This window comes from Bos indicus, chromosome 15, assembly GCF_029378745.1.
Source record: "Bos indicus isolate NIAB-ARS_2022 breed Sahiwal x Tharparkar chromosome 15, NIAB-ARS_B.indTharparkar_mat_pri_1.0, whole genome shotgun sequence".
Lineage (NCBI taxonomy): Eukaryota > Metazoa > Chordata > Mammalia > Artiodactyla > Bovidae > Bos > Bos indicus.
In genome coordinates this window covers 48221899-48245926 of record NC_091774.1, presented here as the reverse complement: position 1 = coordinate 48245926, position 24028 = coordinate 48221899, and the positions used below count along the sequence as shown (strand labels likewise).

The 24028-nt window shown below is 39.6% G+C and overlaps 2 protein-coding genes across 2 annotated transcripts; both read left to right on the top strand.

The window, feature by feature from the left end:
• The first annotated feature begins 307 nt into the window (after positions 1 to 307).
• LOC109569551 (olfactory receptor 52E4-like) lies at positions 308 to 1285 on the top strand. The gene has a single exon (XM_019975020.2). The coding sequence runs from the start codon at positions 308 to 310 to the stop codon at positions 1283 to 1285; it is 978 nt and encodes a 325-aa protein (XP_019830579.2).
• Positions 1286 to 15398: 14113 nt separating this feature from the next.
• On the top strand, positions 15399 to 16304 carry LOC109568878 (olfactory receptor 52P1-like). Its single transcript, XM_019974247.2, has one exon. The coding sequence runs from the start codon at positions 15399 to 15401 to the stop codon at positions 16302 to 16304; it is 906 nt and encodes a 301-aa protein (XP_019829806.2).
• Positions 16305 to 24028: the final 7724 nt, after the last annotated feature.

Here is a 24028-nt window from a genome sequence, read left to right as displayed (position 1 = left end):
AAGTTTAAAAATAAAATTAAATTAAAAAAAATAAAGACATAGAAAAAATATTTTTCCTTTTGATAAGAACTCTTAGGATTTACTCTTAACTGTCATACATATTTATCATACTGCACATTACATCCCTGGTACTAATTATAACAGAAACTTTGTACCTTTTGATTGCCTCCATCCAGCCTCCCCAATTATTTTTGTGTATCTTAATATTCCAACTTTTATTTCTACTTTGCAAATCTTGATTCTTTTTAAAATCCAGGCAAGGTTGTTTCTGAATTGCTCTTTTCAGGTGCTCCACCAGGGGGCCAGCATGACTGACTGCAATGCCTCCCAGGGCCACCCCTCTTTCTTCCTTCTCCAAGGCATTCCTGGGATGGAGGACAAACACAAGTGGATCTCTATTCCTTTCTCGTCCATGTACTTTGTCACCATCCTGGGGAACTGCACCATCCTCTTCACCATCTCCACAGAGCGCTCCCTGCATAAGCCCATGTTCCTGCTGCTTGGCATGCTGGCCCTCACGGACCTGGGCATGTCCACAACCACCATCCCCAAGGTGTTGTGCATCTTCTGGTTTGACCAGAGTGACATCAGCTTCAAGGGCTGCCTGGTCCAGCTGTTCTTCCTCCACTCCATCTCTGCCTTGCAGTCTGCCATCCTCATGTCCATGGCCTTTGACCGCTATGTGGCCATTTGTGAACCCCTGCGCTATGCCACCATCCTTTCCAACAGCCGCATTGGGCTCATCGGCCTCGTGAGTTTAGTGCGGGCTGTCCTGCTCATTCTCCCCATGCCCATCCTCCTCCAGAAGATGCCCTTTCATGCCAGGCATGTCATCCCCACCACGTACTGTGAGCACATGGCTGTGGTGAAGATGGTGTGTGTGGACACCACGGTCAACAGGGTATATGGTCTGGTGGTGGCCTTGTTGGTTGCTGGGGTAGACATCTCAGCTATTGCCTCATCTTATGTGGTGATCATCCGGGCTGTAATGCGGCTCTCTTCTAAGGAAGCCCACCAAAAAGCAGTAAATACCTGCACCACACATATCTGTGTCATGCTTCTCTATTACACCCCTCCACTTTTCTCTTTTCTTGCTCACCGTTTTGGCCATGGCATTCCACCTCATGTGCACACCATTCTTGGCAGCCTCTACTTCCTTGTACCTCCAATGCTCAACCCTATTATTTATGCAGTGAAAACCAAAGAGTTTCGGGACAAATTGACAAAATATGGGTGCTGGAGAAAGGAGCCCATAAATATTACCTATGGTCAGAAACCTGTCTGATTATCTGGCACTGCTGGTTGAAAGAAAATAAAAAATTTCAACATAAATGAAGTTCCTTGAGGAATTAGCTCATGGTAGAAATACATCATATTACAAATTATCTGCCAAAATTCTTAAATTGAGAGTCTAAGACACAGGAGAACTTACTCTCACTATTTCCAAAGCAAGGCTACAATCTCACATTAAATGAAAAAATAATATATTCTCTTCATCTGACGTGGTAATTGGGAAAACTGAATGTGACAATGGACATAAAAGAACTTTGAACAACACACACTGAATGCAAGTAAAATGAGGTGGAATGTTTCCAAATGAAGAGAATATTGGTAGAAGAGAATAGTGGTAGAACTTGTCTACCACTTTTCCAGGAGAAGGAAATGGCAACCCACTCCAGTTTTCTTGCTTGGTAAATCCCATGGACAGAGGAGCCTGGTATGCTGCAGTCCATACGGTCACAAAGAGTCAGACATGACTTAGTGACTAAAACAAAAACAACCACTTTGCCAAGGCTGGTCAAGTTGTGGGGGAAAAGGTTAAGATTATTTGAGGATGAGTGAGTAGGTCAGGGAAAGTACACTAATTTATTATACCTGCTGCAAGAGACTTATGTTTGGTTTACAGGACTTGCTTCTTTGTAGAACTAGGGGCAATATGGACAAGAAACATAATCCCCAATTCCTAGAGAAATTCCAGTGGAAAAGGAGAAATGGGAAGCTCCTAAGCTTAAAAGGTGGATATGCCTTTAAACTAATTTCACATTTTTAAAAATTCTTGTTGTCAACTCTCCTGCTTGTCTCTACTAATTCCAGTGTTTCTTAAGAATCTCTTACTGAGAAAATTCTGAGACTGTTTTGTTATTGCTTGTAGTTATAAGTCAGTTTTACACTGGAAGTCATTGGCTATAGACCTCTGAAAGGCAGTTTCTCTGGGAACACAGAAATGTCATGGGCAAGTTCTTGGACAGTTTGTGGAGCTCAGATCTTGTGCCCAAACTTAGGAATTCATAAAGCTCAGAGGATATTATTTATCACTTTCAGATAATGATTTAGGATATAGTGCAAATCTTTCAAGATGTATGAAGGGTAAAGTCCCAAAATTCTAGGGTTGGTCATTATATTGTAGAAGTAATATTTAAAGACAGAGCTCAGTGAAAAGACACCCTTGAAGCCACATAGCTGCCATTTAGAGGAGACTTTTTTTTTTTTTTTTTTGGCCATGCCTCGCAGCATGTGGGATCTTAGTTTTCTGACTAAAGATTGAGCCCATGCCCTCTGCAGTGGATGCACAGAGCCCTAACCAATGGATCACCAGGGAATTCCCTAAAACGAGACTCTTAAAACACTAATCTAGAGGGAAATAAATGATACTCCTCGAGAGTGATACCAGCTATAATAAATACTAATAAATTATTTATTAAACAATTATATATATTGTTCTTTGAACAATTCATTATATTGTTCAATCCAGTATATTGAACAATTCATTAACAAGGGCTGTGAAAGATGGAATATTTCAAAGCTTGAAATAATGGGCACAACCTTCAGGAGGAAAAAAAAAATGAGGCTTACTAGGAAATATTTCTTCTACAAATGGAGAACTAGAGATGAAGGAAAGCTTACAGGGGAAAAAATGGTTGAGGTACAGAGTATTGCCTATCTGACACCACAAACTTGAAGATTACACACACACACGCACAAATTACTCAGCATGATATTTTATGATTAAACATTTAATTGACACGTAAGTAGCAGTTTGTGAAGGAACTTGAAGCACTCATTAGCTGGAGGGGCTGTGGTAGCACAAAACTTAATTTTGCTGAGATCTCTGTCTGATTTAATGAGTTAAATTTAATGAGTCTGCATAATAAAATATTGCCTATCTCTCATATTTATTTTCTTCCTTTTACTTTATGACTGGTTATTTTATAAAAATAAGAAGTCTATTTGTACTGAAATTATGAGCAAAATATTTATTAACTTGGGAATAAAATGCATATTGGGAAAATTGTGGCAGGAAAGCTGTCAGCAGCAGATGATTCTGAGAAAACAGAGAGAGCTGAGAAACTCAGAAAAAGAAGCAAGTCTGACTCCATCTGTGTTTTTTCTCTTGGCCTGTTTTCTTATTTAAAAGTGTTTTATTGTTTCTACTGTAAGATCAGCTTGATTCATCTCCTATAGACTTACTAACAAGATAGTATATGACATAGATATAAACTATTATTTTTCTCATGTCTATAGAATTGTTTCTAGCCATGCAAAGCTAGAAAAATGTTCAAATGTTTCGTATCATGGTCAGGTTTAAATCACTTTCTGTCTGCTAGGTATTCGGATTTGAGTTAATACAGAGTTGACTACCCTTCTATCATCTCCATTTTATGGAGAACTTAAGGTAAAGAATCTGCCTGCAATGCAAGAGATGCAGCTTCAATCCCTGGTATGGGAAGATCCGCTGGAGGAGGAAATGGCAACCCACTCCAGTATTCTTGCCTGGAGAATCCCATGGACAGAGGGTTCTGGTGGGCTACAGGCCATGGAGTCACAAAGTCAGACACAGTTGAGCAACTAAACAGCAAATATGCCTAGTAAGAGTCTCAGGCTCCCAAAATATAAACAATTAGAAAATAATTATATAATAGTAAATATATAAATAAGTATCTTGTAATAAATTTTCATGGAGGCAACACCTGACTAGAGTTTTAGGTATTGGGGCAAAAGATTTTGTAGCGTTGGGGTATATAACTCTAGATTCCCCAGAAAACAGGCCTGAGACAAAAGCTTGCATATTGGCAGCTCATTTAGATATGTAGTCACAAAATATGGCCCTCGTAAAACAGAGTGAAACAAGAAAGAGGAAAAGCCAATATAAGATTTTTGGTCCAGTTGCACACTGTTAGTGGAGACTGTTGTCCAGCCCTGCCAGAACCATCTAAAGAGACTTCTGAAATACCTCTCAGAGTATTTCATCTCCAGGGGATGAAAGGACTTCTCCCAATGGCTCAAACAGGGTTCCTGGCCTGCTCAACAGGTGTTAACTCCAGGTACTTATGCACGACAGCAGAGCTGTTTGCTAGGGGTATCCATGGACTTGGGGAAGCCCCATGGCAAGACATTACTAGGCATGACCTGAGCTTGACTGTCTGATTATACCTGCTAGGAACTGGTCACAGCAGCACTGTTTGAATGAATACAAGAGGACTGTGGATGGTGTGCAAGAACTGTCTAACGTAAAAATCTACATGACCAAGGCCTCACAGGCTTCCCAGGTGGCAAAGCAGTAAAGAATCTGCCTGCTAATGCAGGAGACACAGAGATGCAGTTTCAATTCCTGGGTCAGAAAGATCCCCTGGAATAGGAAATGGCAACCCACCCCAGTATTCTTTCCTGGAAAACGCCATGACAGAGCAACCTGGTGGGCTACAGTCTATGGGGTCACAAAGAGTTGGACACAACTGAGCAAGTGAGCATGCAGGTGGCCTCACCATAAGCTGTGAACTTTCTTTGAGATTAAGAAGGGCTCACACCTTGAGTTCATCCAATAGATTCATTATTTTAATTTTTCAACTTCAAATAAAAAGTTATCTCATTATCATGGTTCAACATCCATAACTATAGCTAACTAAAAAGTATTCTTAAAATATTTAAAAGTGTTTCTAGAAAGAAAAGAGCTTCTATAGATGTGTATAGTTCTTCTCAATTCTTACTTCTTTCTGTCTTCTTTTTTACACAGAATGAAATAAATAGTGCTACTTACTATTGTTGTTCTTTCTATTTTTGTTGTTAAAATAATACATATACTTTGTAAAGCAAACAAATGTGATAAGATACACAATGAAGTATAAAAGTCTTCCTTCTCCTTTTACATGAAACTGGTCCCTGGAAGTAAGTCTTTTAAATAGATTTTATGCATAATTTACTACCTGTAATTACTTTGCTATTTAAAGTAAGAGTATAGATACAAACGTCTAGATATGATTCCTTTTTTCATAAGTATGACTTACATATTTATTTAACTTTGAACTTTTATGTGCAGCAGGATTTTTAAAATTTCTCTCTTTGTTGCCAATCGTGAATTTCCTTTTTCTGCCTCTTGACAAGACCAAGGAGCATTTTTCTTTGTTTTCATTTGCTTCATCGAGTCCTGGACTTTTCTACTTTGGTTCTTTGGTCAGCAACAATTCCCTGTGTATAATTCATTCTTCTTTACCATACATGAGACAAAAACAGACCTACTTCAAATAAAAATTAAAGACAAATAAGTCTATAGTTCCCCTTCCCTTTGTATTATCAGGTTGCCAGTCATAGACTTCCTGTATTGAGAAGGACAATGTTTCCTCCACTGCTGCAGGATTCTTTTACCTGAAGTGCTTCTTGTATTTTTTCCTCCATTGAGAAATATTTCCCAATTGCAGCTCATGCTCCATTTTGTTAAAATAAAAATACCACTCCACATGCCTCTCCTGAGAATCTCCCATGTATATGCAAGAGAGCTGATTTCTTTGTTGGAGGCTTGGTGGCATTCTCTTCTTCCTATCCAATAGTGTCAAGAGAAGCTTTAAGTTTACTGGTTTTACTCTGTAGTTTAAAATAATAGTTTATTTCTGCTTGTGAGGTATCAAATTTCATATCATGTGACTGAATGTGCTTTTTCCAAACAAACCTATCGTCAGTTTAACATAGATTTTTAGATAGGTTTTCTATGCCTTTACTTAAAATAATACTGCTCAGAAGTTCTTTTCTTAAAATGTTAGTCCCTGTGGCTGTTTTAATAAACCAAGACATCTGAGAATAAACTAGCATATTCATAACTTCTCAGCTTTACTTTATTTAACTTTAGAGAAAAATATGTATTTATCTAGCCATGTATCTCATCGCATTCTTTGTTAACAACTCTATCAAAACATTTCAATATTCAGTTCTGTGGCAATGATGTCTGCAGATAGGTCTGTATATTTAGATCTAAATTTTGGAGTCTGATACTTTGTATATGTGCAACTTACTGAGGGCCTATTATTCAGGTGATAAATACTTCAGCTTCAGACGAACATTGCTTTATTTTTCTTTGTTTCTTCATTTGTTCACATTTATAAAGCTTTCAGTGATCAATGCAAAGAAATAGAGGAAAACAATAGAATGTGAAAGACTAGAGATCTCTTCAAGAAAATAAAAGACATCAAGGGAAGATTTTTTGCAAATACAGGCACAATAAAGGATAGAAATGGTATGTACCTAACAGAAGCAGAAGATATTAAGAACAGGTGGCAAGAATACACAGAAGAACTATTCAAAAAAGATCTTCATGACCCATATACCCACGATGGTGTGATCACTCACCTAGAGTCAGACATCCTGGAATGCAAAGTCAAGTGGGCCTTAGGAAGAATCACTACGAACGAAACTAGAGAAAGTGATGGAATTCCAGTTGAGCTCTTTCAAATCCTAAAAGATGGTGCTGTGAAAGCACTGCACTCAATATGACAGCAAATTTGGAAAATTCAGCAGTGGCCACAAGACTGGAAAAGGTCAGTTTTCATTCCAATCCCCAAAAAAAGGCAATGCCAAAGAATGTTCAAACTACCTCACAATTGCACTCATCTCACACACTAGCAAAATAATGCTCAAAATTCTCCAAACAAGGCTTCAATAGTAAGTGAACTGACAACTAAAAAGCAAGAGAATTCCAGAAAAACTTCTGCTTCTGCTTTATTAATTATGTTAAAGCCTTTGACTGTTTGGATCACAACAAACTGTGGAAAATTCTTCAACAGATGGGAATACCAGACCTCCTTACCTGCCTCCTGAGAAACCTGTATGCAGATTTCAAGAAGCAACAGTTAGAACTGGACATGGAACAAGACTGGTTCAAAATAGGGAAAGGAGTACATCAAGGCTGTATATTGTCACCCTGCTTATTTAATTTCTATGCAGAGTACATCATGCAGAATGCTGGACTGGATGAAACACAAGCTGGGATCAAGATTGCCAGGAGAAATACCAATAGCCTCAGATATGCAGATGATACCACCCTTATGGCAGAAACTGAAGAGGAACTAAAGGGCCTCTTGATGAAAGTGAAAGAGGAGAGTGAAAAAACTGGCTTAAAATTCAACATTCAAAAAATGAAGATCGTGGCATTTGATCCCATCACTTCATGGCAAATAGATGGGGAAACAATGGAAACAGTCATAGACTGTTTTTTAGGCTCCCAAATCACTGCAGATAGTGACTGCAGCCGTGAAATTAAAAGACGCTTGCTCCTTGGTAGAAAAGCTATGACCTACCTAGACAGCATGTTGAAAACCAGAGACATTACTTTGCCGACAAAGGCCAGTCTAGTCAAAGCTATGGCTTTTCCAGTAGCCATGTATGAAAGTGAGAGCTGGACTATATAAAGAAAGCTGAGCACTGAAGAATTGATACTTTTGTACTGTGGTGGTGGAGAAGACTCTTGAGAGTCCCTTGGACTGCAAGGAGTTCCAACCAGTCCATCCTAAAGGAAATCAGTCCAGAATATTCATTGGAGGAACTGCTGCTGAAACTGAAACTCCAATACTTTGGCCACCTGATGTGAAGAACTGACTCATTGGAAAAGACCTTGATGCTGGGAAAGATTGAAGGCAGGAGGAGAAGGGGACGACAGGATAAGATGGTTGTATGGCATCACTGACTCAATGGACATGAGTTTGAGCAAGCTCTTGGAGTTGGTGATGGACAGGGAAGCCTGGTGTGCTGCAGTCCATGGGGTCGCAAAGAGTCAGACACAACTGAGTGACTGAGATGAACTGAACTGATAAAGATCTATCCAAAGAGATGTCCTATTATAATTCTGGGAATTATTAGCAAGTTTTCAGAGTTTATATATTATAGCTCTATGGAAGAAGCTACAAATTTGATTCTTTGTCAAGAATGGGCAGAGGACCATAACTGAATAAGTAAATATTAATTCAAATAGTTAATATCAGAAGAATAAGAGGAATATTCACATAGGTCATGCAAAATACTACTGACCACAATGGAATAAAACCACATCAGAGTTTGATAGATTTTGTGGTCTGTCAACATCAGTTGAATTGTTGCTGAGCCATTTTAGAAGTGGCCTATTTCAGGGAAGTTTCACTATGGATTTATGAGCTATGTACCTGGAATTTCATCAGAAAAAAATTTCAGTAATGGCTGATAGGTGAAAAATAAAAATGATTCCAAATTGAATCGTCTCCTTACCCCATTATATTTGAAGAGTCTTCTTTTGCTTAAATATATTAATGATAAAACCAATTAATTTTGTATTTAAATAGTCCAAAGATATTATTTTTATTTTTAATACTACAAAGCATCACAACACTCTTGTCCACTATAATGTAACCAGACTGTGCTGTTTAGATAAATTGGAATCTCGAAAACTAGGATCAGGGCATGAAAATCTGGATGGATGTTATAGCTCAGCAACCACTATAAATCTGTTGGTAGAATATTCTAATTTTAACTAATTACTAAATGAACTAAAGAAAAATGCATTTTAAGAAAAGATAAGTGTCATTATATGTAACTTTGTTCTGTATTTTCCAAGTCTTCTGTAACTGTGTTATCATACTTTCATAACTTAAAAAATAAAAAAGAAAGAAAAAAGATAAGACAGGTATCTTCACATGTCTTCTATGGAAAAAATATATGCATTGGAAAAATTAGACAAGAGATAACTTGTTGACAACATTACAGATGAAAAACATAAATGATAACATGTTACTATGTTTTAAAATTTGTTTATTTAATAATATCTCTTAGCATTCATTCCGTATTAGCACAGGTAGACCTATTTTATTCCATTTCATGATTCTATAACATTCCTGTAGATATTTGTCAACATTTATTTCAGCAGTCATCTATTGATAGACATATATTTGTTTCCAGGATCTTGTTATGTATTGTGTTTTTAGAATTTTAAAGTGGCAAATTTTGTTGCCATTAGCTGTTTGGTGGCTCAGTCACGTCTGACTCTTTGTGACCCCATGGACTGTAGCTTGCCAGGCTCCTCTGTCCATGGGATTTCTTAGGCAGGAATACTGAAGTGGTTGCCATTTCCTTCTCCAGGGGCTCTTCCCAGTCCAGGGATGGAACCTTCAGCTCCTGCTGGGTAGGAGATAGACTAGCTCCAGTTTGAAAATTCACCATCAGCCAGCCTCTTCTTTGCATTTCCTGAGATAAGAGATATGTGTGCTCCAGCTGAGGAATTTACAACCAGCTCCACATTTGGGAATGAAAGTAACAACAGAAACAGGGTAAATAGCTAGTCTTTGTCTCTTGTTTACACCTCAAGGGAATAATCATGGCAAGGACAAAGAGAGGCACAGATTCTTGTAAGTAAAAGGTAAGGGAACACTGTACATGCACAGAAAGGCTCCTTGGAGTTAAAAGCCAAGGCATAATGCCAGGCCATAATGAGTCTTGTTCCTTCCAGAAGCCTTCACTTTGAGATCCATCTTGGCTGAGGGGTGCATGTATACCCCAAGGGAGAGTCCCAGGGCAGGGCAGGGCAGGAGCGGAAAAAGAAACCAGATAACTGGCTAGAAAGGAAGGCAAAGTCAGAAGAATTGCCTTATATTGTTGTAGCCGCGTTCATTCCAGAAAACAAACTCACTCAGAAAGACAATGCAGATAGTGGAGTGCAGTTTATTTCCCTGGTGGGCCCAAGGCAGAGTCTCCTCTTAGCCAAGGACCCCAACCAGTTTTTGTGAAAACCTTATATACTATAAGTGTACGTGCCCAAACCCACCTCCCCCAATTCCCTGAAACTAGTCTGAACAAAGGAAAAACAAATAGGAGTAGCACTGAATGCTGTGGGAGTCAACCCAGGCCTATGACAGTGGATGGTGCAGTGCTAAGTCATGTCCAACTTTTTGTGATCCCATGGACTGTAGTCTGCCAAGCTCCTCTGTTCATGGGAATCTCCGGGCAAGAATACTGGAGTGGTTTGCCATGCCCACCTCCGGGGATCTTCCCAACCCAGGGATTGAACCCATGTCTCTTACATCTCCTGCATTGGCAGGTGGGTTCTCTTACCACTAGCACCACCTGGGAAGCCCCATGGAAAAGAAAGATATGATCAAAGTTAACCCGTGATCCATATGCCTTAAGCCTAGGTAGTTAACAATGGAGAGTTATCAATAGGCCTGTGGTCATACCCCAGTAAGCGTAATAGAATTTATGATTGTATTCGGTTACACAGATAATTAGGGTATTTTTTTAGGCTACAGAGAGTCTAGGTACAAGCTCTGGGGCTCTTCCATTTGGCGGGGCAGGGGAGCAGTGTGGGGGGATCTGGTTTTCCAGTTGGTATGTTGTTTCCATAGATACTGGGCATATAGCTCAAATTCCACAGTCTGGCCCAAGATGGAAGCCTGCTTTCAAGATGGAGCCTGTTCTGTCTGTTTCCTCCCTTAATATAAATGACTTAACTGCCTCTTTACTATGTTCTTCCTCACTAGAGGGGACACCCACACCCTTTCTCTCCAGGTATGCATCTCTGCCTTGCTTCTATCTCACCTAAACAAACTGCTTCTCCGTGTGCTCTCCTACTTGCGGTTGTGCTGTGTCTCTTATAATAAACTTTGTACCAGCATTTACAGTTTCTGTCTTTATGATAAATGCATTTTTCTCGGGGGGCGGGGCAAAGATCCAGGGAAAATTAGCCTCTAGCTTCTAGCCCTTGTTGGTTTGGTGGCCAGGATTCCTGGTTCTCATCCAGGTGGACCCAGGTTCAATAACTGGACAAGGATTTAAGATCTCGCTTCATGCCACCACTCACTGCTGCCTCACAGAGATCACTGCCACATCTCCTACATTGCAGATGGATTCTTTTACCGCTGAGCCACCGCAGCATTATTGTGTACGAGGGCCATGTGAGTTAGACTATTATCATCTGGAGCATGCCCTTATTCAAAAATCTATTGGGAGAGTAGCACTGAAACATATACATTACCATATGTAAAATAGAAAGCCAATGGGGATTTGCTGTATGACGCAGGGAGCTCATCCTAGTGACAACCCAGAGAGGCGGGTTGGAAGGGGAGGTGGGGGGAAGGTAGAAAGGGAGGGAACATATGTATGCATACTTGTTGCAAGGAAAAGTCAATTCGGACTCCAAGTTGGAACTGTTTCTTTGACTTGCTTTTGTTATTGTAATCATATATAATGACTTGCCTCAGAGAATCCTGCCCCTCTGCCTTGTGTTAAGCTTAAGAGCCTTGGTTCAGGACTTTGTCCACCTGTGGATGTCAGGAAGGAAGAAATTAACACATCTCCTACCTAAAGCTTGCCATTCTAGGAGATATTTGCAAGATTCATGGCCTTTTTACTTTGTTTCCTCACCTCCCTCTCGTCTCTGATTGTAAAGAAACAGCACTTCTAGACCTCAATAAGATGGTTTTTTGGAGACATTAATCAGCTGGCTCAGAAAAAAGTAGTATTCCTTGCCTCAATATTTCATCTCTGATTCAATTCATTGGCCTCTTATGTGGCGAGCAGAGTGAGCTTGGTCTTGTTGATACCTATAACTGATTCTTTTGACGTATTGCAGAACCCAGTACAACGCTGTAAAGCAATTATCTTCCAATTAAAAATAAAATTTTTTTAAGAAATAGCAAAAAAAGTCTATATTAAAGAGCTAAAGCTCTATCTGTAGGCATCCACCAAATAGAGGTTAAGTCATACAAAACCAACATTACGTAAAAACTGGCAATGGTCAAAATTATCCCTTTTCTCCTGAGAGTTACTTTTCAGGTTATGTTGTTCTTTGAATGAATCCAGCCCAATGGGATACTCTAATGAAATAGTTTTTTTTTTTTTTAACCCTCCCTCTTTCTTTGATCTCTATAGAATCAGGCTGTGCCCTAAGTTCTTGGATGATGAAATCATAGAGTCCAAAATTTCCCTTATATAGTGTCAGAGCCTTAGTCCATGTAGAAAGGATGCTATATGTTGTGCCCCAAGAAAAAGAAACAGGAGGAGATCCAGGGTGGCAGAGATCCCTTTCCCAGGGGCTAAGATCAACTCAGTGGAAAAGAAAAGTAGTGTTCTATGAAACATGAAATAGGCAGATTCAAGTTGTGACTTTGGAATGACAAGCTCAGGTTATCAAAAGAAAAGAGACTGGTAAGAATATGGGAAAACATTTCTAGGTAAGTTCTGATGTAAATCATTAGAACTACTCCTAAATCCCTTTCTTTTAATCAGATTGTTTTCTGTAAGTGCCTTCCATCTGTAGCACCCACTACTTTGAACTGGCCATTCATCTGCTAGTCACTTAGCAACCTCTACCCCGGATATCTGAAAGCAGTGCCTCACTTCAGAAAAGTAAACAGGTTTACAGGGTATATAGGAGGTAACAGAATAAAAGTTTCAAGAATCAGATGGTTTTCAAATAATGCAGAAATGTATTTAGATATGAGCATGTAGGGCTGATTTATAAGTCCCAGCTCATTGTTATCGTACAATCAGTAAGTTGTGTCTGACTCTTTGTGACCCCATGAACTGCAGCATACCAGGCTTCCCTGGCCTTCATTAACTCTCAGAGTTTGCTCAAAGTCATGTCCATTGAGTCGGTGATGCCATCCAACCATCTTATCCTCTGTTGCCCCTTCTCCTTTTGCCATTAATCTTTCCCAGCATGAGGGTCTTCTCCAATAAGTCGGCTGTTCTTATCAGGTGGCCAAAGTTTTGGAGCTTCAGCTTCAGCATCAATGCTACCAATGAATAATCAGAACTGATTTCCTTTAAGATTGACTATTTTTATTTCCTTGAAGACCAAGGGACCTTCAAGAGTCTTCTCCAGTACCACAATTTGAAAGCATCACTTCTTCAGTGTTCAGCCTTCTTTATTGTTCAACTCTCACACCCATAGACAACTACTGGAAAAACCATAGTTTTGGCTCATAGTGAGTACTTAATAAATATTACTTAAGTAGAGAAATTGTTTAAGGAAAGGAAACTTAGCTTAAGCACTATGCAATAGGGTAGAGATATAGGCAGAAGCATGATGTGGTTTCCCTGGTAGCTCAGTTGGTAAAGAATCTGCCTGCAATGCAGGAGACCAGAGCTTGATCCCTGGGTCAGGAAGATCCCCTGAAGAAATAAATGGCAACCCACTCCAATATTCTTGCCTGGAAAATATTATGGACAGAGAAGCCTGGCAGGTTAGAATCCATGAGGTTGCAAGGACCCAACTTAGCGACTAAACTCACCCCATGATGTGAGCAACAGCAGGAAAGGGAAGGTAACAATGAGGCAAGGATAATTCTTGAGTTTTCAAGAAAAAAAGAAAGAAATTTTAGGTAAATTTTAGGAAAGCATTTTAGGTAATAGGAACTGTCAGTCATAGATCCCACTTCTAACCTTGTTTCCAGAACTCCACTCACGTGACAGCAAGGTCACACTGATTTTCTCACTATTCCTTAATATACCTAAGTTTCCTAGGAATCAGAAGTCTACAAACTTTTCAGATTCTTCTAATATGCAACCAAGACTGGGAACCATTCTTTTGACTCTATGAAGTATGAAAATAAGCCAGGAGAGGGAATAGAGAAAAATGGCTGCTTCAGAAGATGATATACAGTTATTGTGATAAAAATAGAAGTTTAATAAACCAGTATTTTTTTTTTTTTTTTGCAGACCTACATAAGGGTAGGGAGTGGGTCATGTGAAAGTACACAGAGAAATTGAACAGTAAGGGCAAATACCCTGAAGCAGGAACAAACTTATCATGCTTCAAGTACTTCATGATATGTCTGAAGAATAATTAGTAGCCCAGTGGACTAATTTGAAGTAAATTACTCATGATTAAAGGCAATTCAATCTACACAGGAGGGCTGACTGTAATGAAAGAAAGATGCACAAATCAGAAGAAAAAACACAGAAGACTGTCTATCAAGTGCATAAATACATAGCTTGCGAGAGAGAGTAGGAGATTGTTTTGTACTTGACAATACCTATGGATAGCCAGTCTGGTAGTTGGACCTGTCCTTGTAGTTCTTGGCATAAATGGAAGATGCCCTCAGCAATAGCCATCAGGAAACTTTGCAGCAAGTGGGGAAGGAGAAGAATGTTCATTACTAAGAAATGCTAGAAATTACATAGCAAACTTGGGACCACACAGTGAGGTCATGAGGAGCACCTAGGTCTTGGGTTCTTCTTTTATTGGAGTCAAGCGTGTGGGCTTAGGATTTTGTAGGCTCACTGTTTGTTGGTGAATTTAAAACATAAGAGCAAAAATCTAAAGTATGGGGAAAGGGAAAACAAAGGACCCAAATGGCCAGATATCAAAAATAACCAAGAACTCTAAAATAAAGGAAACTGGCCTCCCCATTCATCTAGTCCTCTGGCTGCCAAAGTGTTTATGAGATAGCCATGTCTGAAGTGTATGCCTAGGCAATCAAAGCTCAAGGCAAGCACTTGCATTACAAAAAAAGAGAAAATCCAATTGTAAGGGTTTATCCTACAAAAGGAGCAAGCTGATGTTGTCTTCATTTAGACAATCTATGACATTTTGTCCAAGAGAAACAGAGGAATCCAGTGGGGAGAAACAGGATCATAACCAGAGACTAGATTTCTGAAAGAAGGATAACACATAAGGAACACGGAGACTCCCAACAGCACATCACTCTTGCAATAAAAGGTAAGCATATTTCCTCTCCGTAGGACGCTTCCCAATGAGAATATTACATTTCTTCTATCATGTTCTCCCATCTTTTAATCAAGGTTGAAAATCTTTTCTCCTATTCTTACTCAGAATTTCAGACAAAATTTTTGATGTAGAGAATTGCTGAACTGGAAGAGGTGAGAGTTAAAGTCCATCACAACATTCCTTATACAGAAAAGAAGTCTGAGGCTCATAAAGAAGTGAGTGTGAAAATGATGTTGTGATAGAACTGAAGCCATGTTGAAAACTCCATGTTTCCAAAGGGGTATTCTTCCATTTTTCTCTGAACCCCAACTCAAGTGACTCACTGAAAGCCAAACTGATATAAAAAAAACGGCACTCTGCCATGTCTCATTGGGAAGTGTCAAAACTTCCTTTATCAACCACCACCAGTTTCTACTATGCTATCTTCAACCGCTCCAACTTTATGACCTTCACTTTGATGGGCATACCTGGCTTAGAGGCACAGCACTTATGGTTATCTCTTCCTTTCTTCATGTTTTTGGCTATCCTCATCAGTAATGGTGCCATCCTTTTCATGCTGGCCAGGGAGCCCACACTTCACACACCAATGTACCTGCTCCTGGCTCTGCTGATGGTGGCTGACCTTATATCCACTCTGGCTCTGTTGCCTAAGCTCCTCTGCCTCTTCTGGTTCAATGATCGGGACATAGCTGTCAATGCCTGTTTCACTCAGATGTTTTTCATCCATGGAACATCTGTGGTACGATCAGCCCTACTTGTTGCAATGGCCTTTGACCGATTTGTGGCTGTGTGTGAGCCACTACGCTACAACACAGTTCTGAGCCATTCCTTAGTTGGACGCCTAGGACTGATGGCTTTAGCCAAGGGGGTGATTCTTATCCTGCCCATGCCTCTTCTACTGCAAAGGTTGACCTTCTGCCACATGGTCATTCCTCATACCTACTGTGACCACATGGCTGTGGTGAAACTGGCCTGTGATGACACCAGGCCTAACCGGATCTATGGGCTCTTTGTGATTCTTCTTGTGGTGGGGCTTGATTTAGTGCTCATTGGCTTCTCTTATGGTCTCATCTTGCAGGCCGTGATACGTCTCAATTCTCGAGATGCCATCTACAAAGCCCTTAACACCTGCTCAGCCCACCTCTTTGTCATCCTTATCACTTATGTGCCTGCACTTTTCTCTTCTCTCACCCACCGCCTTGGTCACAATATCCCACCTCATGCCCACATTCTTCTTGCCAATCTCTACCTTCTCATACCCTCAATGTTCAATCCCATCATTTATGGCATGAAGACAAAGGATATACAGGTCAAAGTTGCCAAATGCCTGTGCAGAAGACATTCATAGGTTACAAGTCCTGATCACGTACCTGTGAGTAAGTGAACACTGAGGACAATTGTATACACCTTTGCCCAACCATCCAAGATCCAGTTGTATCTCCAGATGATCTGTGGAAACCATGAAGAAGTATGTGTTGCATGTGTTAGCTTATATGAAGAGCAAATATGATTGCACTTTCATTGATTTGTAAACTAGAAAGGGGAAAGCCAAGATAGCTCTTTCTATGTCTGTTTAACAGCACCACTCTTATGACATGGGTCTCTTTATAATTTTCACATATGTGTTCATGTTTGCTAACTGCAGAAAAAATTTTTCTGTGAATGATCCAAGATAAACTTTTCCTATATTGGTAGAAAGTTTGTGTTTGTTTCAGTTTTCTATTTCTCTAATTCTATGTCTGTTTCTAAATAGTATTGTATTGTTGCAAGGGACCTGACAATACTCATTATCTTAAATATCACCTTAACGTGTAAAGTTTCTGAATTTTTTAGTGCAATGGACCTGGAGGGTACTTTGCTTAGTGAAATAAATCAGAGAAAGGCAAATACAATGTTATCACTTATCATGAATGAATATCATGAATGACTGCTGCTGCTGCTGCTAAGTCGCTTCAGTCGTGTCCGACTCCCATCAGGCTCCCCCGTCCCTGGGATTCTCCAGGCAAGAATACTGGAGTGGGTTGCCATTTCCTTCTCCAATGCATGAAAGTGAAAAGTGAAAGTGAAGTTGCTCAGTCGTGTCCGACTCTTAGCGACCCCATGGACTGCAGCCTACCAGGCTCCTCTCTCCATGGGATTTTACAGGCAAGAGTACTGGAGTGGGGTGCCATTGCCTGGCATGAATGACTAGCAAAACAGAAAGAAACTCCCAAATATAGAGAACAATCTAGTGGTTACCAATGAGGAGAGAAAATGGAGGAGGGGTAAAATAGTGATAAGGGATTAAGATGTACAAACCATTTTGTATAAAATAATAATTATAAAATTACATAGTATAGCACAGGGAATATATCCAATGTTTGATAATAACTTTAAATTGACTTTATCTATGAAGATATTGAATTACTATGTTGCACATCAGAATCTAATATAATATTGTAAATCAACTATATTTCAATAAAACAAGTTACTTAAGATATAGCAGTGAAAGAGATACACTTTGATAGTTTACGATGAACAATGTCAGATTCACAAAGATTCCGAAGATTTAGCTTCGGGGCCAGAGACCAGGCTTGATCACTCAAGAGCTTTTGTGTAGCAGTTTTATTAAAGTGGAAAAGGATAGAATGCTTCTGACTAGACATCAGAAGAGGGACAGAGAATGCCCCCCTCTCTAGTCTTTGGAAAGGGAATTACATACTTTTTCAACTGGTTATTAAATCAAAAGAATGTCTCAAGGTTGTAAAGATCTTACTAGACCTCCCACAATTTACATTTTAAGATGGCAGGATTAGAATTAATAATATAAAGATCTTACCAGACCCAATCCCATAGTATACATTTTAAGATAATAGGATTAGTCAGAAGTTTCTCAAGACCGAGAAATGTGTCCTCAAGCAGGATACATTGTTGTTATATAATCCTTACTAGACTAAGGTATGTAGAAAAAAAAGTTTGTCCTTTCCTTCTCCTTGAGAATTCCAGACTCCTGTCTCCTTTAGAGACCTAGACCTCTTTCTCCTCCTCAGGTACCCTGGACTTCTTATCAACCTGCCTCGGAATTGACTCTCTCAACTTTAATGACCCACCTCTCAGAGTAATGGAAATAAAAGCGCAAATAAACTAATGGGACCTAATTAAACTTAAAAACTTTTGTACAATGAAGGAAGCTATAAACAAGGCAGCCTTCAGAATGGGAGAAAATAATAGCAAATGAAACAACTGACAAAGAATTAATCTCCAAAATATACAAGCAGCTTATACAGCTCAATTCCAGAAAAATAAACAATTAAATTAAAAAAAAAAAAGGGCTGAGGAACTAAACAGACATTTCTCCAAAGAAAACATAGAGATGGCTACCAAACACATGAAAAGATACTTGACATCATCATCAGAGAAACGCAAATCAAAACCACAATAAGGTACCATCTCATGCCAGTCAGAATGACTGCCATCAAAAAGTCTACAAATAACAAGTGCTGGAGAGGATGTGGAGAAAAGGGAGCTCTCTTACACAGTTGGTGGGAATGCAACGAGTACAGCCACTATTCAAATGAGTACAGTGTGGAGATTCCTTAAAAAACTGGAAATAGAACTGCCATATGACCCAGCAATCTCCTGCTGGGCACACACACTGAGGAAACCAGAATTGAAAGAGACACATGTAACCCAAAGTTCACTGAAGCACTGTTTACAGTAGCTAGGACATGGAAGTAACCTGTGTCCATCGAGACGAATGGATAAGGAAGTTGTGGTAACGTGACTCATTGGAAAAGACCCTGTTGCTGGGAGGGATTGGGGGCAGGAGGAAAAGGGGACGACAGAGGATGAGATGGCTGGATGGCATCACCGACTCGATGCACGTGAGTTTGCGTGAACTCCGGGAGTTGGTGATGGACAGGGAGGCCTGGCCTGCTGTGATTCATAGGGTCTCAAAGAGTCAGACATGACTGAGTGACGAACTGACTGACTGATACACAATGGAATATTACTCAGTTATAGAAAAGAACGCATTTGAGTCAATTCTAATGAGGTGGATGAAACTGGAGCCTATTATATAGAGTGAAATAAGTCAGAAAGAGAAACACCAGTACAGTATATTAATGAATATATATGGAATTTAGAAAGATGGTAACAATGAACCTATATGCAAGACAGCAAGAGACACAATGTAAGAACAGACTTCTGGACTATGTGGGAGAAGGCAAGAGTGGGAAGATATGAGAGAATAACACTGAAACATGTATATTACCATTTGTAAAATAGATGACCAGTGCAAGTTTGATGCATGAAGCAGGGCAGTCAAAGCTGGTGCTCCGGGACAACCCAGAGCAATGGGGTGGGAAGAGAATTGGGAGAGGGGCTCAGGATAGGAGGACACATGTACATCCATGGCTGATTCATGTCTATGTATGGCAAAAACCACCACAATATTGTAAAGTAATTAGCCTCCAATTAAAATAAATAAATTAAAAATAATAAAGACAGATCTCAAAAAAAAAAAAAAAAAAAAAGGGAAAGAGATACACTTTAACCCTCCTCTCTCCCTCCATGAGAGCAAACAATAAGTTTCTGATGTCAAAATGACAACCTCCTCACCAGAGACAGGATGTTGGGGCCAAGAAGCCTGTATAAAGAAATGGTGTCCCTTTTCTAATTTACTACCTCAAGCCCACACTCTGTTTAGATTCCTCATTAATTAAGTTTATTTGTCTTATCAATTCCTCACAAATTTATAGTTTCCTTCTCTAAATGTATAAAAACTGCCTGCTTTGCCATTTGTTAAGTTCTACTTCTACAAAACCTCAATGTACATGGATTAAATTTGTTTCCTTTTCTCCTGCTAATCTTTATGTGCCAATTTTATTATTCATCTGGCCATAAGAACTCAAGAGGAATACAAGGGGCAATTTTCCCCTCTCAAACTATAGTTTAGACTATCCAAGTTGACACATCATAGCACTACTGTAAGCTCCATAGAATGCACCACCCGGGACTTTTCCTGTATCTTGCTGAGAGCTAGACTTGATTAGGGGGGAACAAAGGCATTGCAAACCTTTATTTCTCCCTTGTTTTATTTTTATTTTTCATTTAACTAAAAGGAGTGAAATGGATTGAAAGCTTCTCTAAAGCACTTTTAGCTATAGACAGATGAGAACATTCAAGGCAGGTTTCAGGAAAGGAAAATTGCTACAATCCTGTTCTTCTCTAGGTTTTTAAGGTAACATGTTAAAGGTGTTTATGATAACTACATCGTCCAATAGCACTCACCAGAAGTGTAGACCATAGAGCAATTTGATAAGGAAAATCCAACCAAAAGATTTTTTTTTAATTTTCATTTTCTTAAAACAGTGTTTCTTAAAGTGTGATTCCTTTACCAGTGACATTTGCATTAATTGGGAAGTCATAAGAAAGGCACACATTAGGACCCTGCTCCAAATTTAGTGATTCAGAAATTCTGGAGGTATGGACTGGCAACCTGTGTCTTAACAGGAGCTACAGGTAATTTTGAAGAACACCAAGTTTGAAAACTGTTGACTTTGGAGAGACTCTCCAAAACTAGGATCAAGAGCATGCATGCAGTTGATTGAACATAGATCTAGTCTAGTTGTGGGAAGTGTCTACAAATGAAAATTGATCTCTTTGAATACGGTGGGACTAGAGGAGAAGCATTCAGAATGGTGATAAGGAGACCAAATTTTGCAGTAAATTATGGGTAGAGACCATAATTCTACAGATAATTCTTGGACTATCCCCTCATAATATAAGGCCCTAGATGATGGCTGGGGCTGGTTTACTGGGAATAGAAGTTTAAGACATTTTTTCAAGAGACTTGGGATGCATAGTAAGTAAACTCTATGAGTGGTAAAGTTATATCAAATAAATAAACTCTTTACATATGAGAGTATTGTTACCAAGAGTGAATTAGACCCAGAGAAGATAGGATTGTGGTTTTAATGCAAATGAGCTCTCTAACAGTACAGTTTACTGAGATTTGTTGTTTAGCCACTAAATCATGTTTAACTCTTTTGTGATCCCATGGACTTCAGCCTGCCAGACTCTTCAGTCCATTGGATTTTTCCAGGCAAGAATACTAGAGTGGGTTGCCATTTCCTCCACCAGTGGATATTCTTGACTCAGGGACTGAATCAGCATCTCCTGCACTGGCAGAAGGATTCTTTGCCACTGAGTCACCTGGGAAGTCTTCATTGAGATTAGCACAGTTGATAAATTCTCAGCAAAGAACAACAGGAGATAGAGGTTTAGTAATGTTTAATGTATATGACTTTTTAATATAATTACTTCATATGGTGAAAAACTGCATTCACATCTCCTGCTGCTGCTGCTGCTGCTAAGTCGCTTCAGTCGTGTCCGACTCTGTGTCCGACCCCATAGATGACAGCCCACCAGGCTCCCCCGTCCCTGGGATTCCCCAGGCAAGAATACTGGAGTGGGTTGCCATTTCCTTCTCCAATGCATGAAAGAGAAGTCGCTCAGTCGTGTCTGACTCTTAGTGATCCAATGGACTGCAGCCCACCAGGCTCCTCCGTCCATGGGATTTTCCAGGCAAGAGTACTGGAGTGGGGTTCCATTGCCTTCTCCTAGATACCAGTATAATTTCCTTTTGAATTCCATCACTAGCTTGCTACATCATGCACAGGTTAAAAAAAAAAAAAAAAGTGTCTAACAAAGCCAATTACTGTGCAACTATGTAACAGTGACCAGTCTGGGGACATGTGCAGTAAATCCTCTATAACAGTGTAGTCCCAGGAAAAAGTAAACAAGGCAGAATGACTCTGGGATAAACAGGGACATGAAAGAGAAAGTATATCCACCCTGGGATCCTTGGAAAATGGAGCTGCATTGGAAACAGGGATCCAGGTCAGATAACCATAGCGCTTGTATCTGCAAGTTAAAAATGTTAGGTGCCCTTAGATAAATAGTCCCATCTCTGAGAGGTGGAGAATTAGAAAGAAAATGAAACAAAAATAGAGAAAGAATTTCAAGGATACAGACTATTAATACTCCTTCCCTGACTCTTTAACAAAAGCCTCTAGCTTCACCTCTAAAATCTGATCTGATCATCTGGAAAAGAAAGGCTTGGATGTTCTGTTTCCTAGGAAACACAGATTCTCCCTAGATGGCTCTGGCCTTAAACACAATGCAATCCACCTAACTCCCAAGTGGGACTGAGAGACAGATTTCATCAGCACAGCAACCTCTGGGCTCAGTATTCAGAAAGTTGAGGGCAGGAGACTAGTACTGTTCTTTCCATCTTCGGAGAATATTTCTACAATGTTGTGCCTTCTCTTCTCTGCTGTCCTGCAGTTATGTGAGTTTGGGCTAGGGAAAGATTCTAGGAAAGATGTTTCTTAGCCCTCAAGAAAAATCTTCCTGTGTAGACGGTGATGGAAATTTACTTCAAAGAAGAGAAAGTGAGATTTAGAGGTATGGAAAGGGGATTTTGCTAAATAACAACTCTATGTAATCTAATTTGGAATTTGTTCAGCAGATTTCCTAAAATGGGAGTTTTAATTTGTCATTAATCCCTCTAGTTGAAAAGGGAAGCAGAGTGGGGAGCCTTCAACAAAGCAAGTAGCAAGTGATTTATTAGTCAAACCAGAGAAATGGGAGGCATTATGAAGTAAATTCAAGACATGTGCTAAGAACTGATTACTCACTAAGCACTTGAGAGGAATGTGTGTGTGGTGACACTTTGCAGAGATCAACAACAGTTCAATGGTCTTACAATTGCCAGAGGTATCCCAGTTTAGCTGTGCTCTTACACAGACAGAATGACAGGCTTTGATTTGTGCTGCAGTTTCAGGCATGGAAAGTTTCTCCAACCTATGTTTAGCCAAATGGTGATGCTGGAACTTTTATCTTACTGAGGGCATTGGCTTTAATGTCACAATAAGAATTGGATTAGAAATTTAGTCAGAAGGCGAGATTCAAACTGAGGTGTGACTAAGAATGATCCCAAATATTTACCAATATCGTAAAATATTTTATGTAAGAGATGGTGTGAGACAGGGGTTTATTCCCGTGAGCTGGATGAGATGATAGTGGGAGAGAGTGACATGATAGGAGGACATGGCCTTCTGAAGGTGGTGGTACGCATAAAGTTTGGGATCCCTTAGATGAAAACTACAGGAACTACAGGTCATGTTCACTTGCATCAATCAAATTATGAGCCAATCTAATCAGGTGATATGTGCAATATGTGATAAGTCCAACTTCTACAAGAAAAAAAGTCATAAGACAGAAAGTCAGTGACTTAAGAAGTAGGAAGGAAACTCAGAGAACCGTCCTCAAATTAAGCATCCGGGCTAAGGGTGAGTGAATTTGTGAGAGACCGAAAGCCATAGGGATGTCTGGCATAAACTAAGTGGCTGGGTGGTGCTGTGAGCAGAGGTTTTCTGCTTTCACAATCTGACTCCTGCTCCGCTATCCATGTTGAGCCCTTCACATTAGCTCAGTGAGCATATCTGTGTCATAAAAGTAAGAGCTGAGGACATATAGTGTAGTTGAGATCAGACTGGGAAGCTGTTTTCCAGTCTCTGAATGATCATCATTTAACTGTAGAGATCATACAGAAAACACTTTAAAGAATATGTATTTTGTCAGTAGGTTTACCTTCTAATTCTTATTGTATAAATAAATATTCAAGATAAGATTAGATTCTAATAAATAGCAGGTTAAGGAAATTGTGTTAAAATAGGATATGAGGTCGCTGACCTATTAATATGAAAGCAATGGTAACAGCAAATGACATTGTTTACTGAACACCTTCTATGAGCCACACACTGTACAAGGTGGTGTTTGCATTTCAACATCCTTACAAAGTATTATTACCATATTCCAGACCAGAAATGGAAATCTGGTCTTAGAGGAAAATTGGCTTGTCCAAGGCAATAGTGTCAGTAAGAGATTTGTTCCCAGTTATATGGGTCCCAAGCTCTTTTTTTTTTTTTTCTCTTGTGAGCACCCCTTCCAGCTTTAAAAATTCTAAGATTCTGTATCTCTAAAATATTCCTGCCTCTCTTAAAAAATGAGAGAAGGCAAAAGAAA

Bases quoted from the DNA above. Each gene is read 5' to 3' on its own strand.
- LOC109569551 (XM_019975020.2), top strand. From the start codon at position 308: ATGACTGACTGCAATGCCTCCCAGGGCCACCCCTCTTTCTTCCTTCTC.
- LOC109568878 (XM_019974247.2), top strand. From the start codon at position 15,399: ATGACCTTCACTTTGATGGGCATACCTGGCTTAGAGGCACAGCACTTA.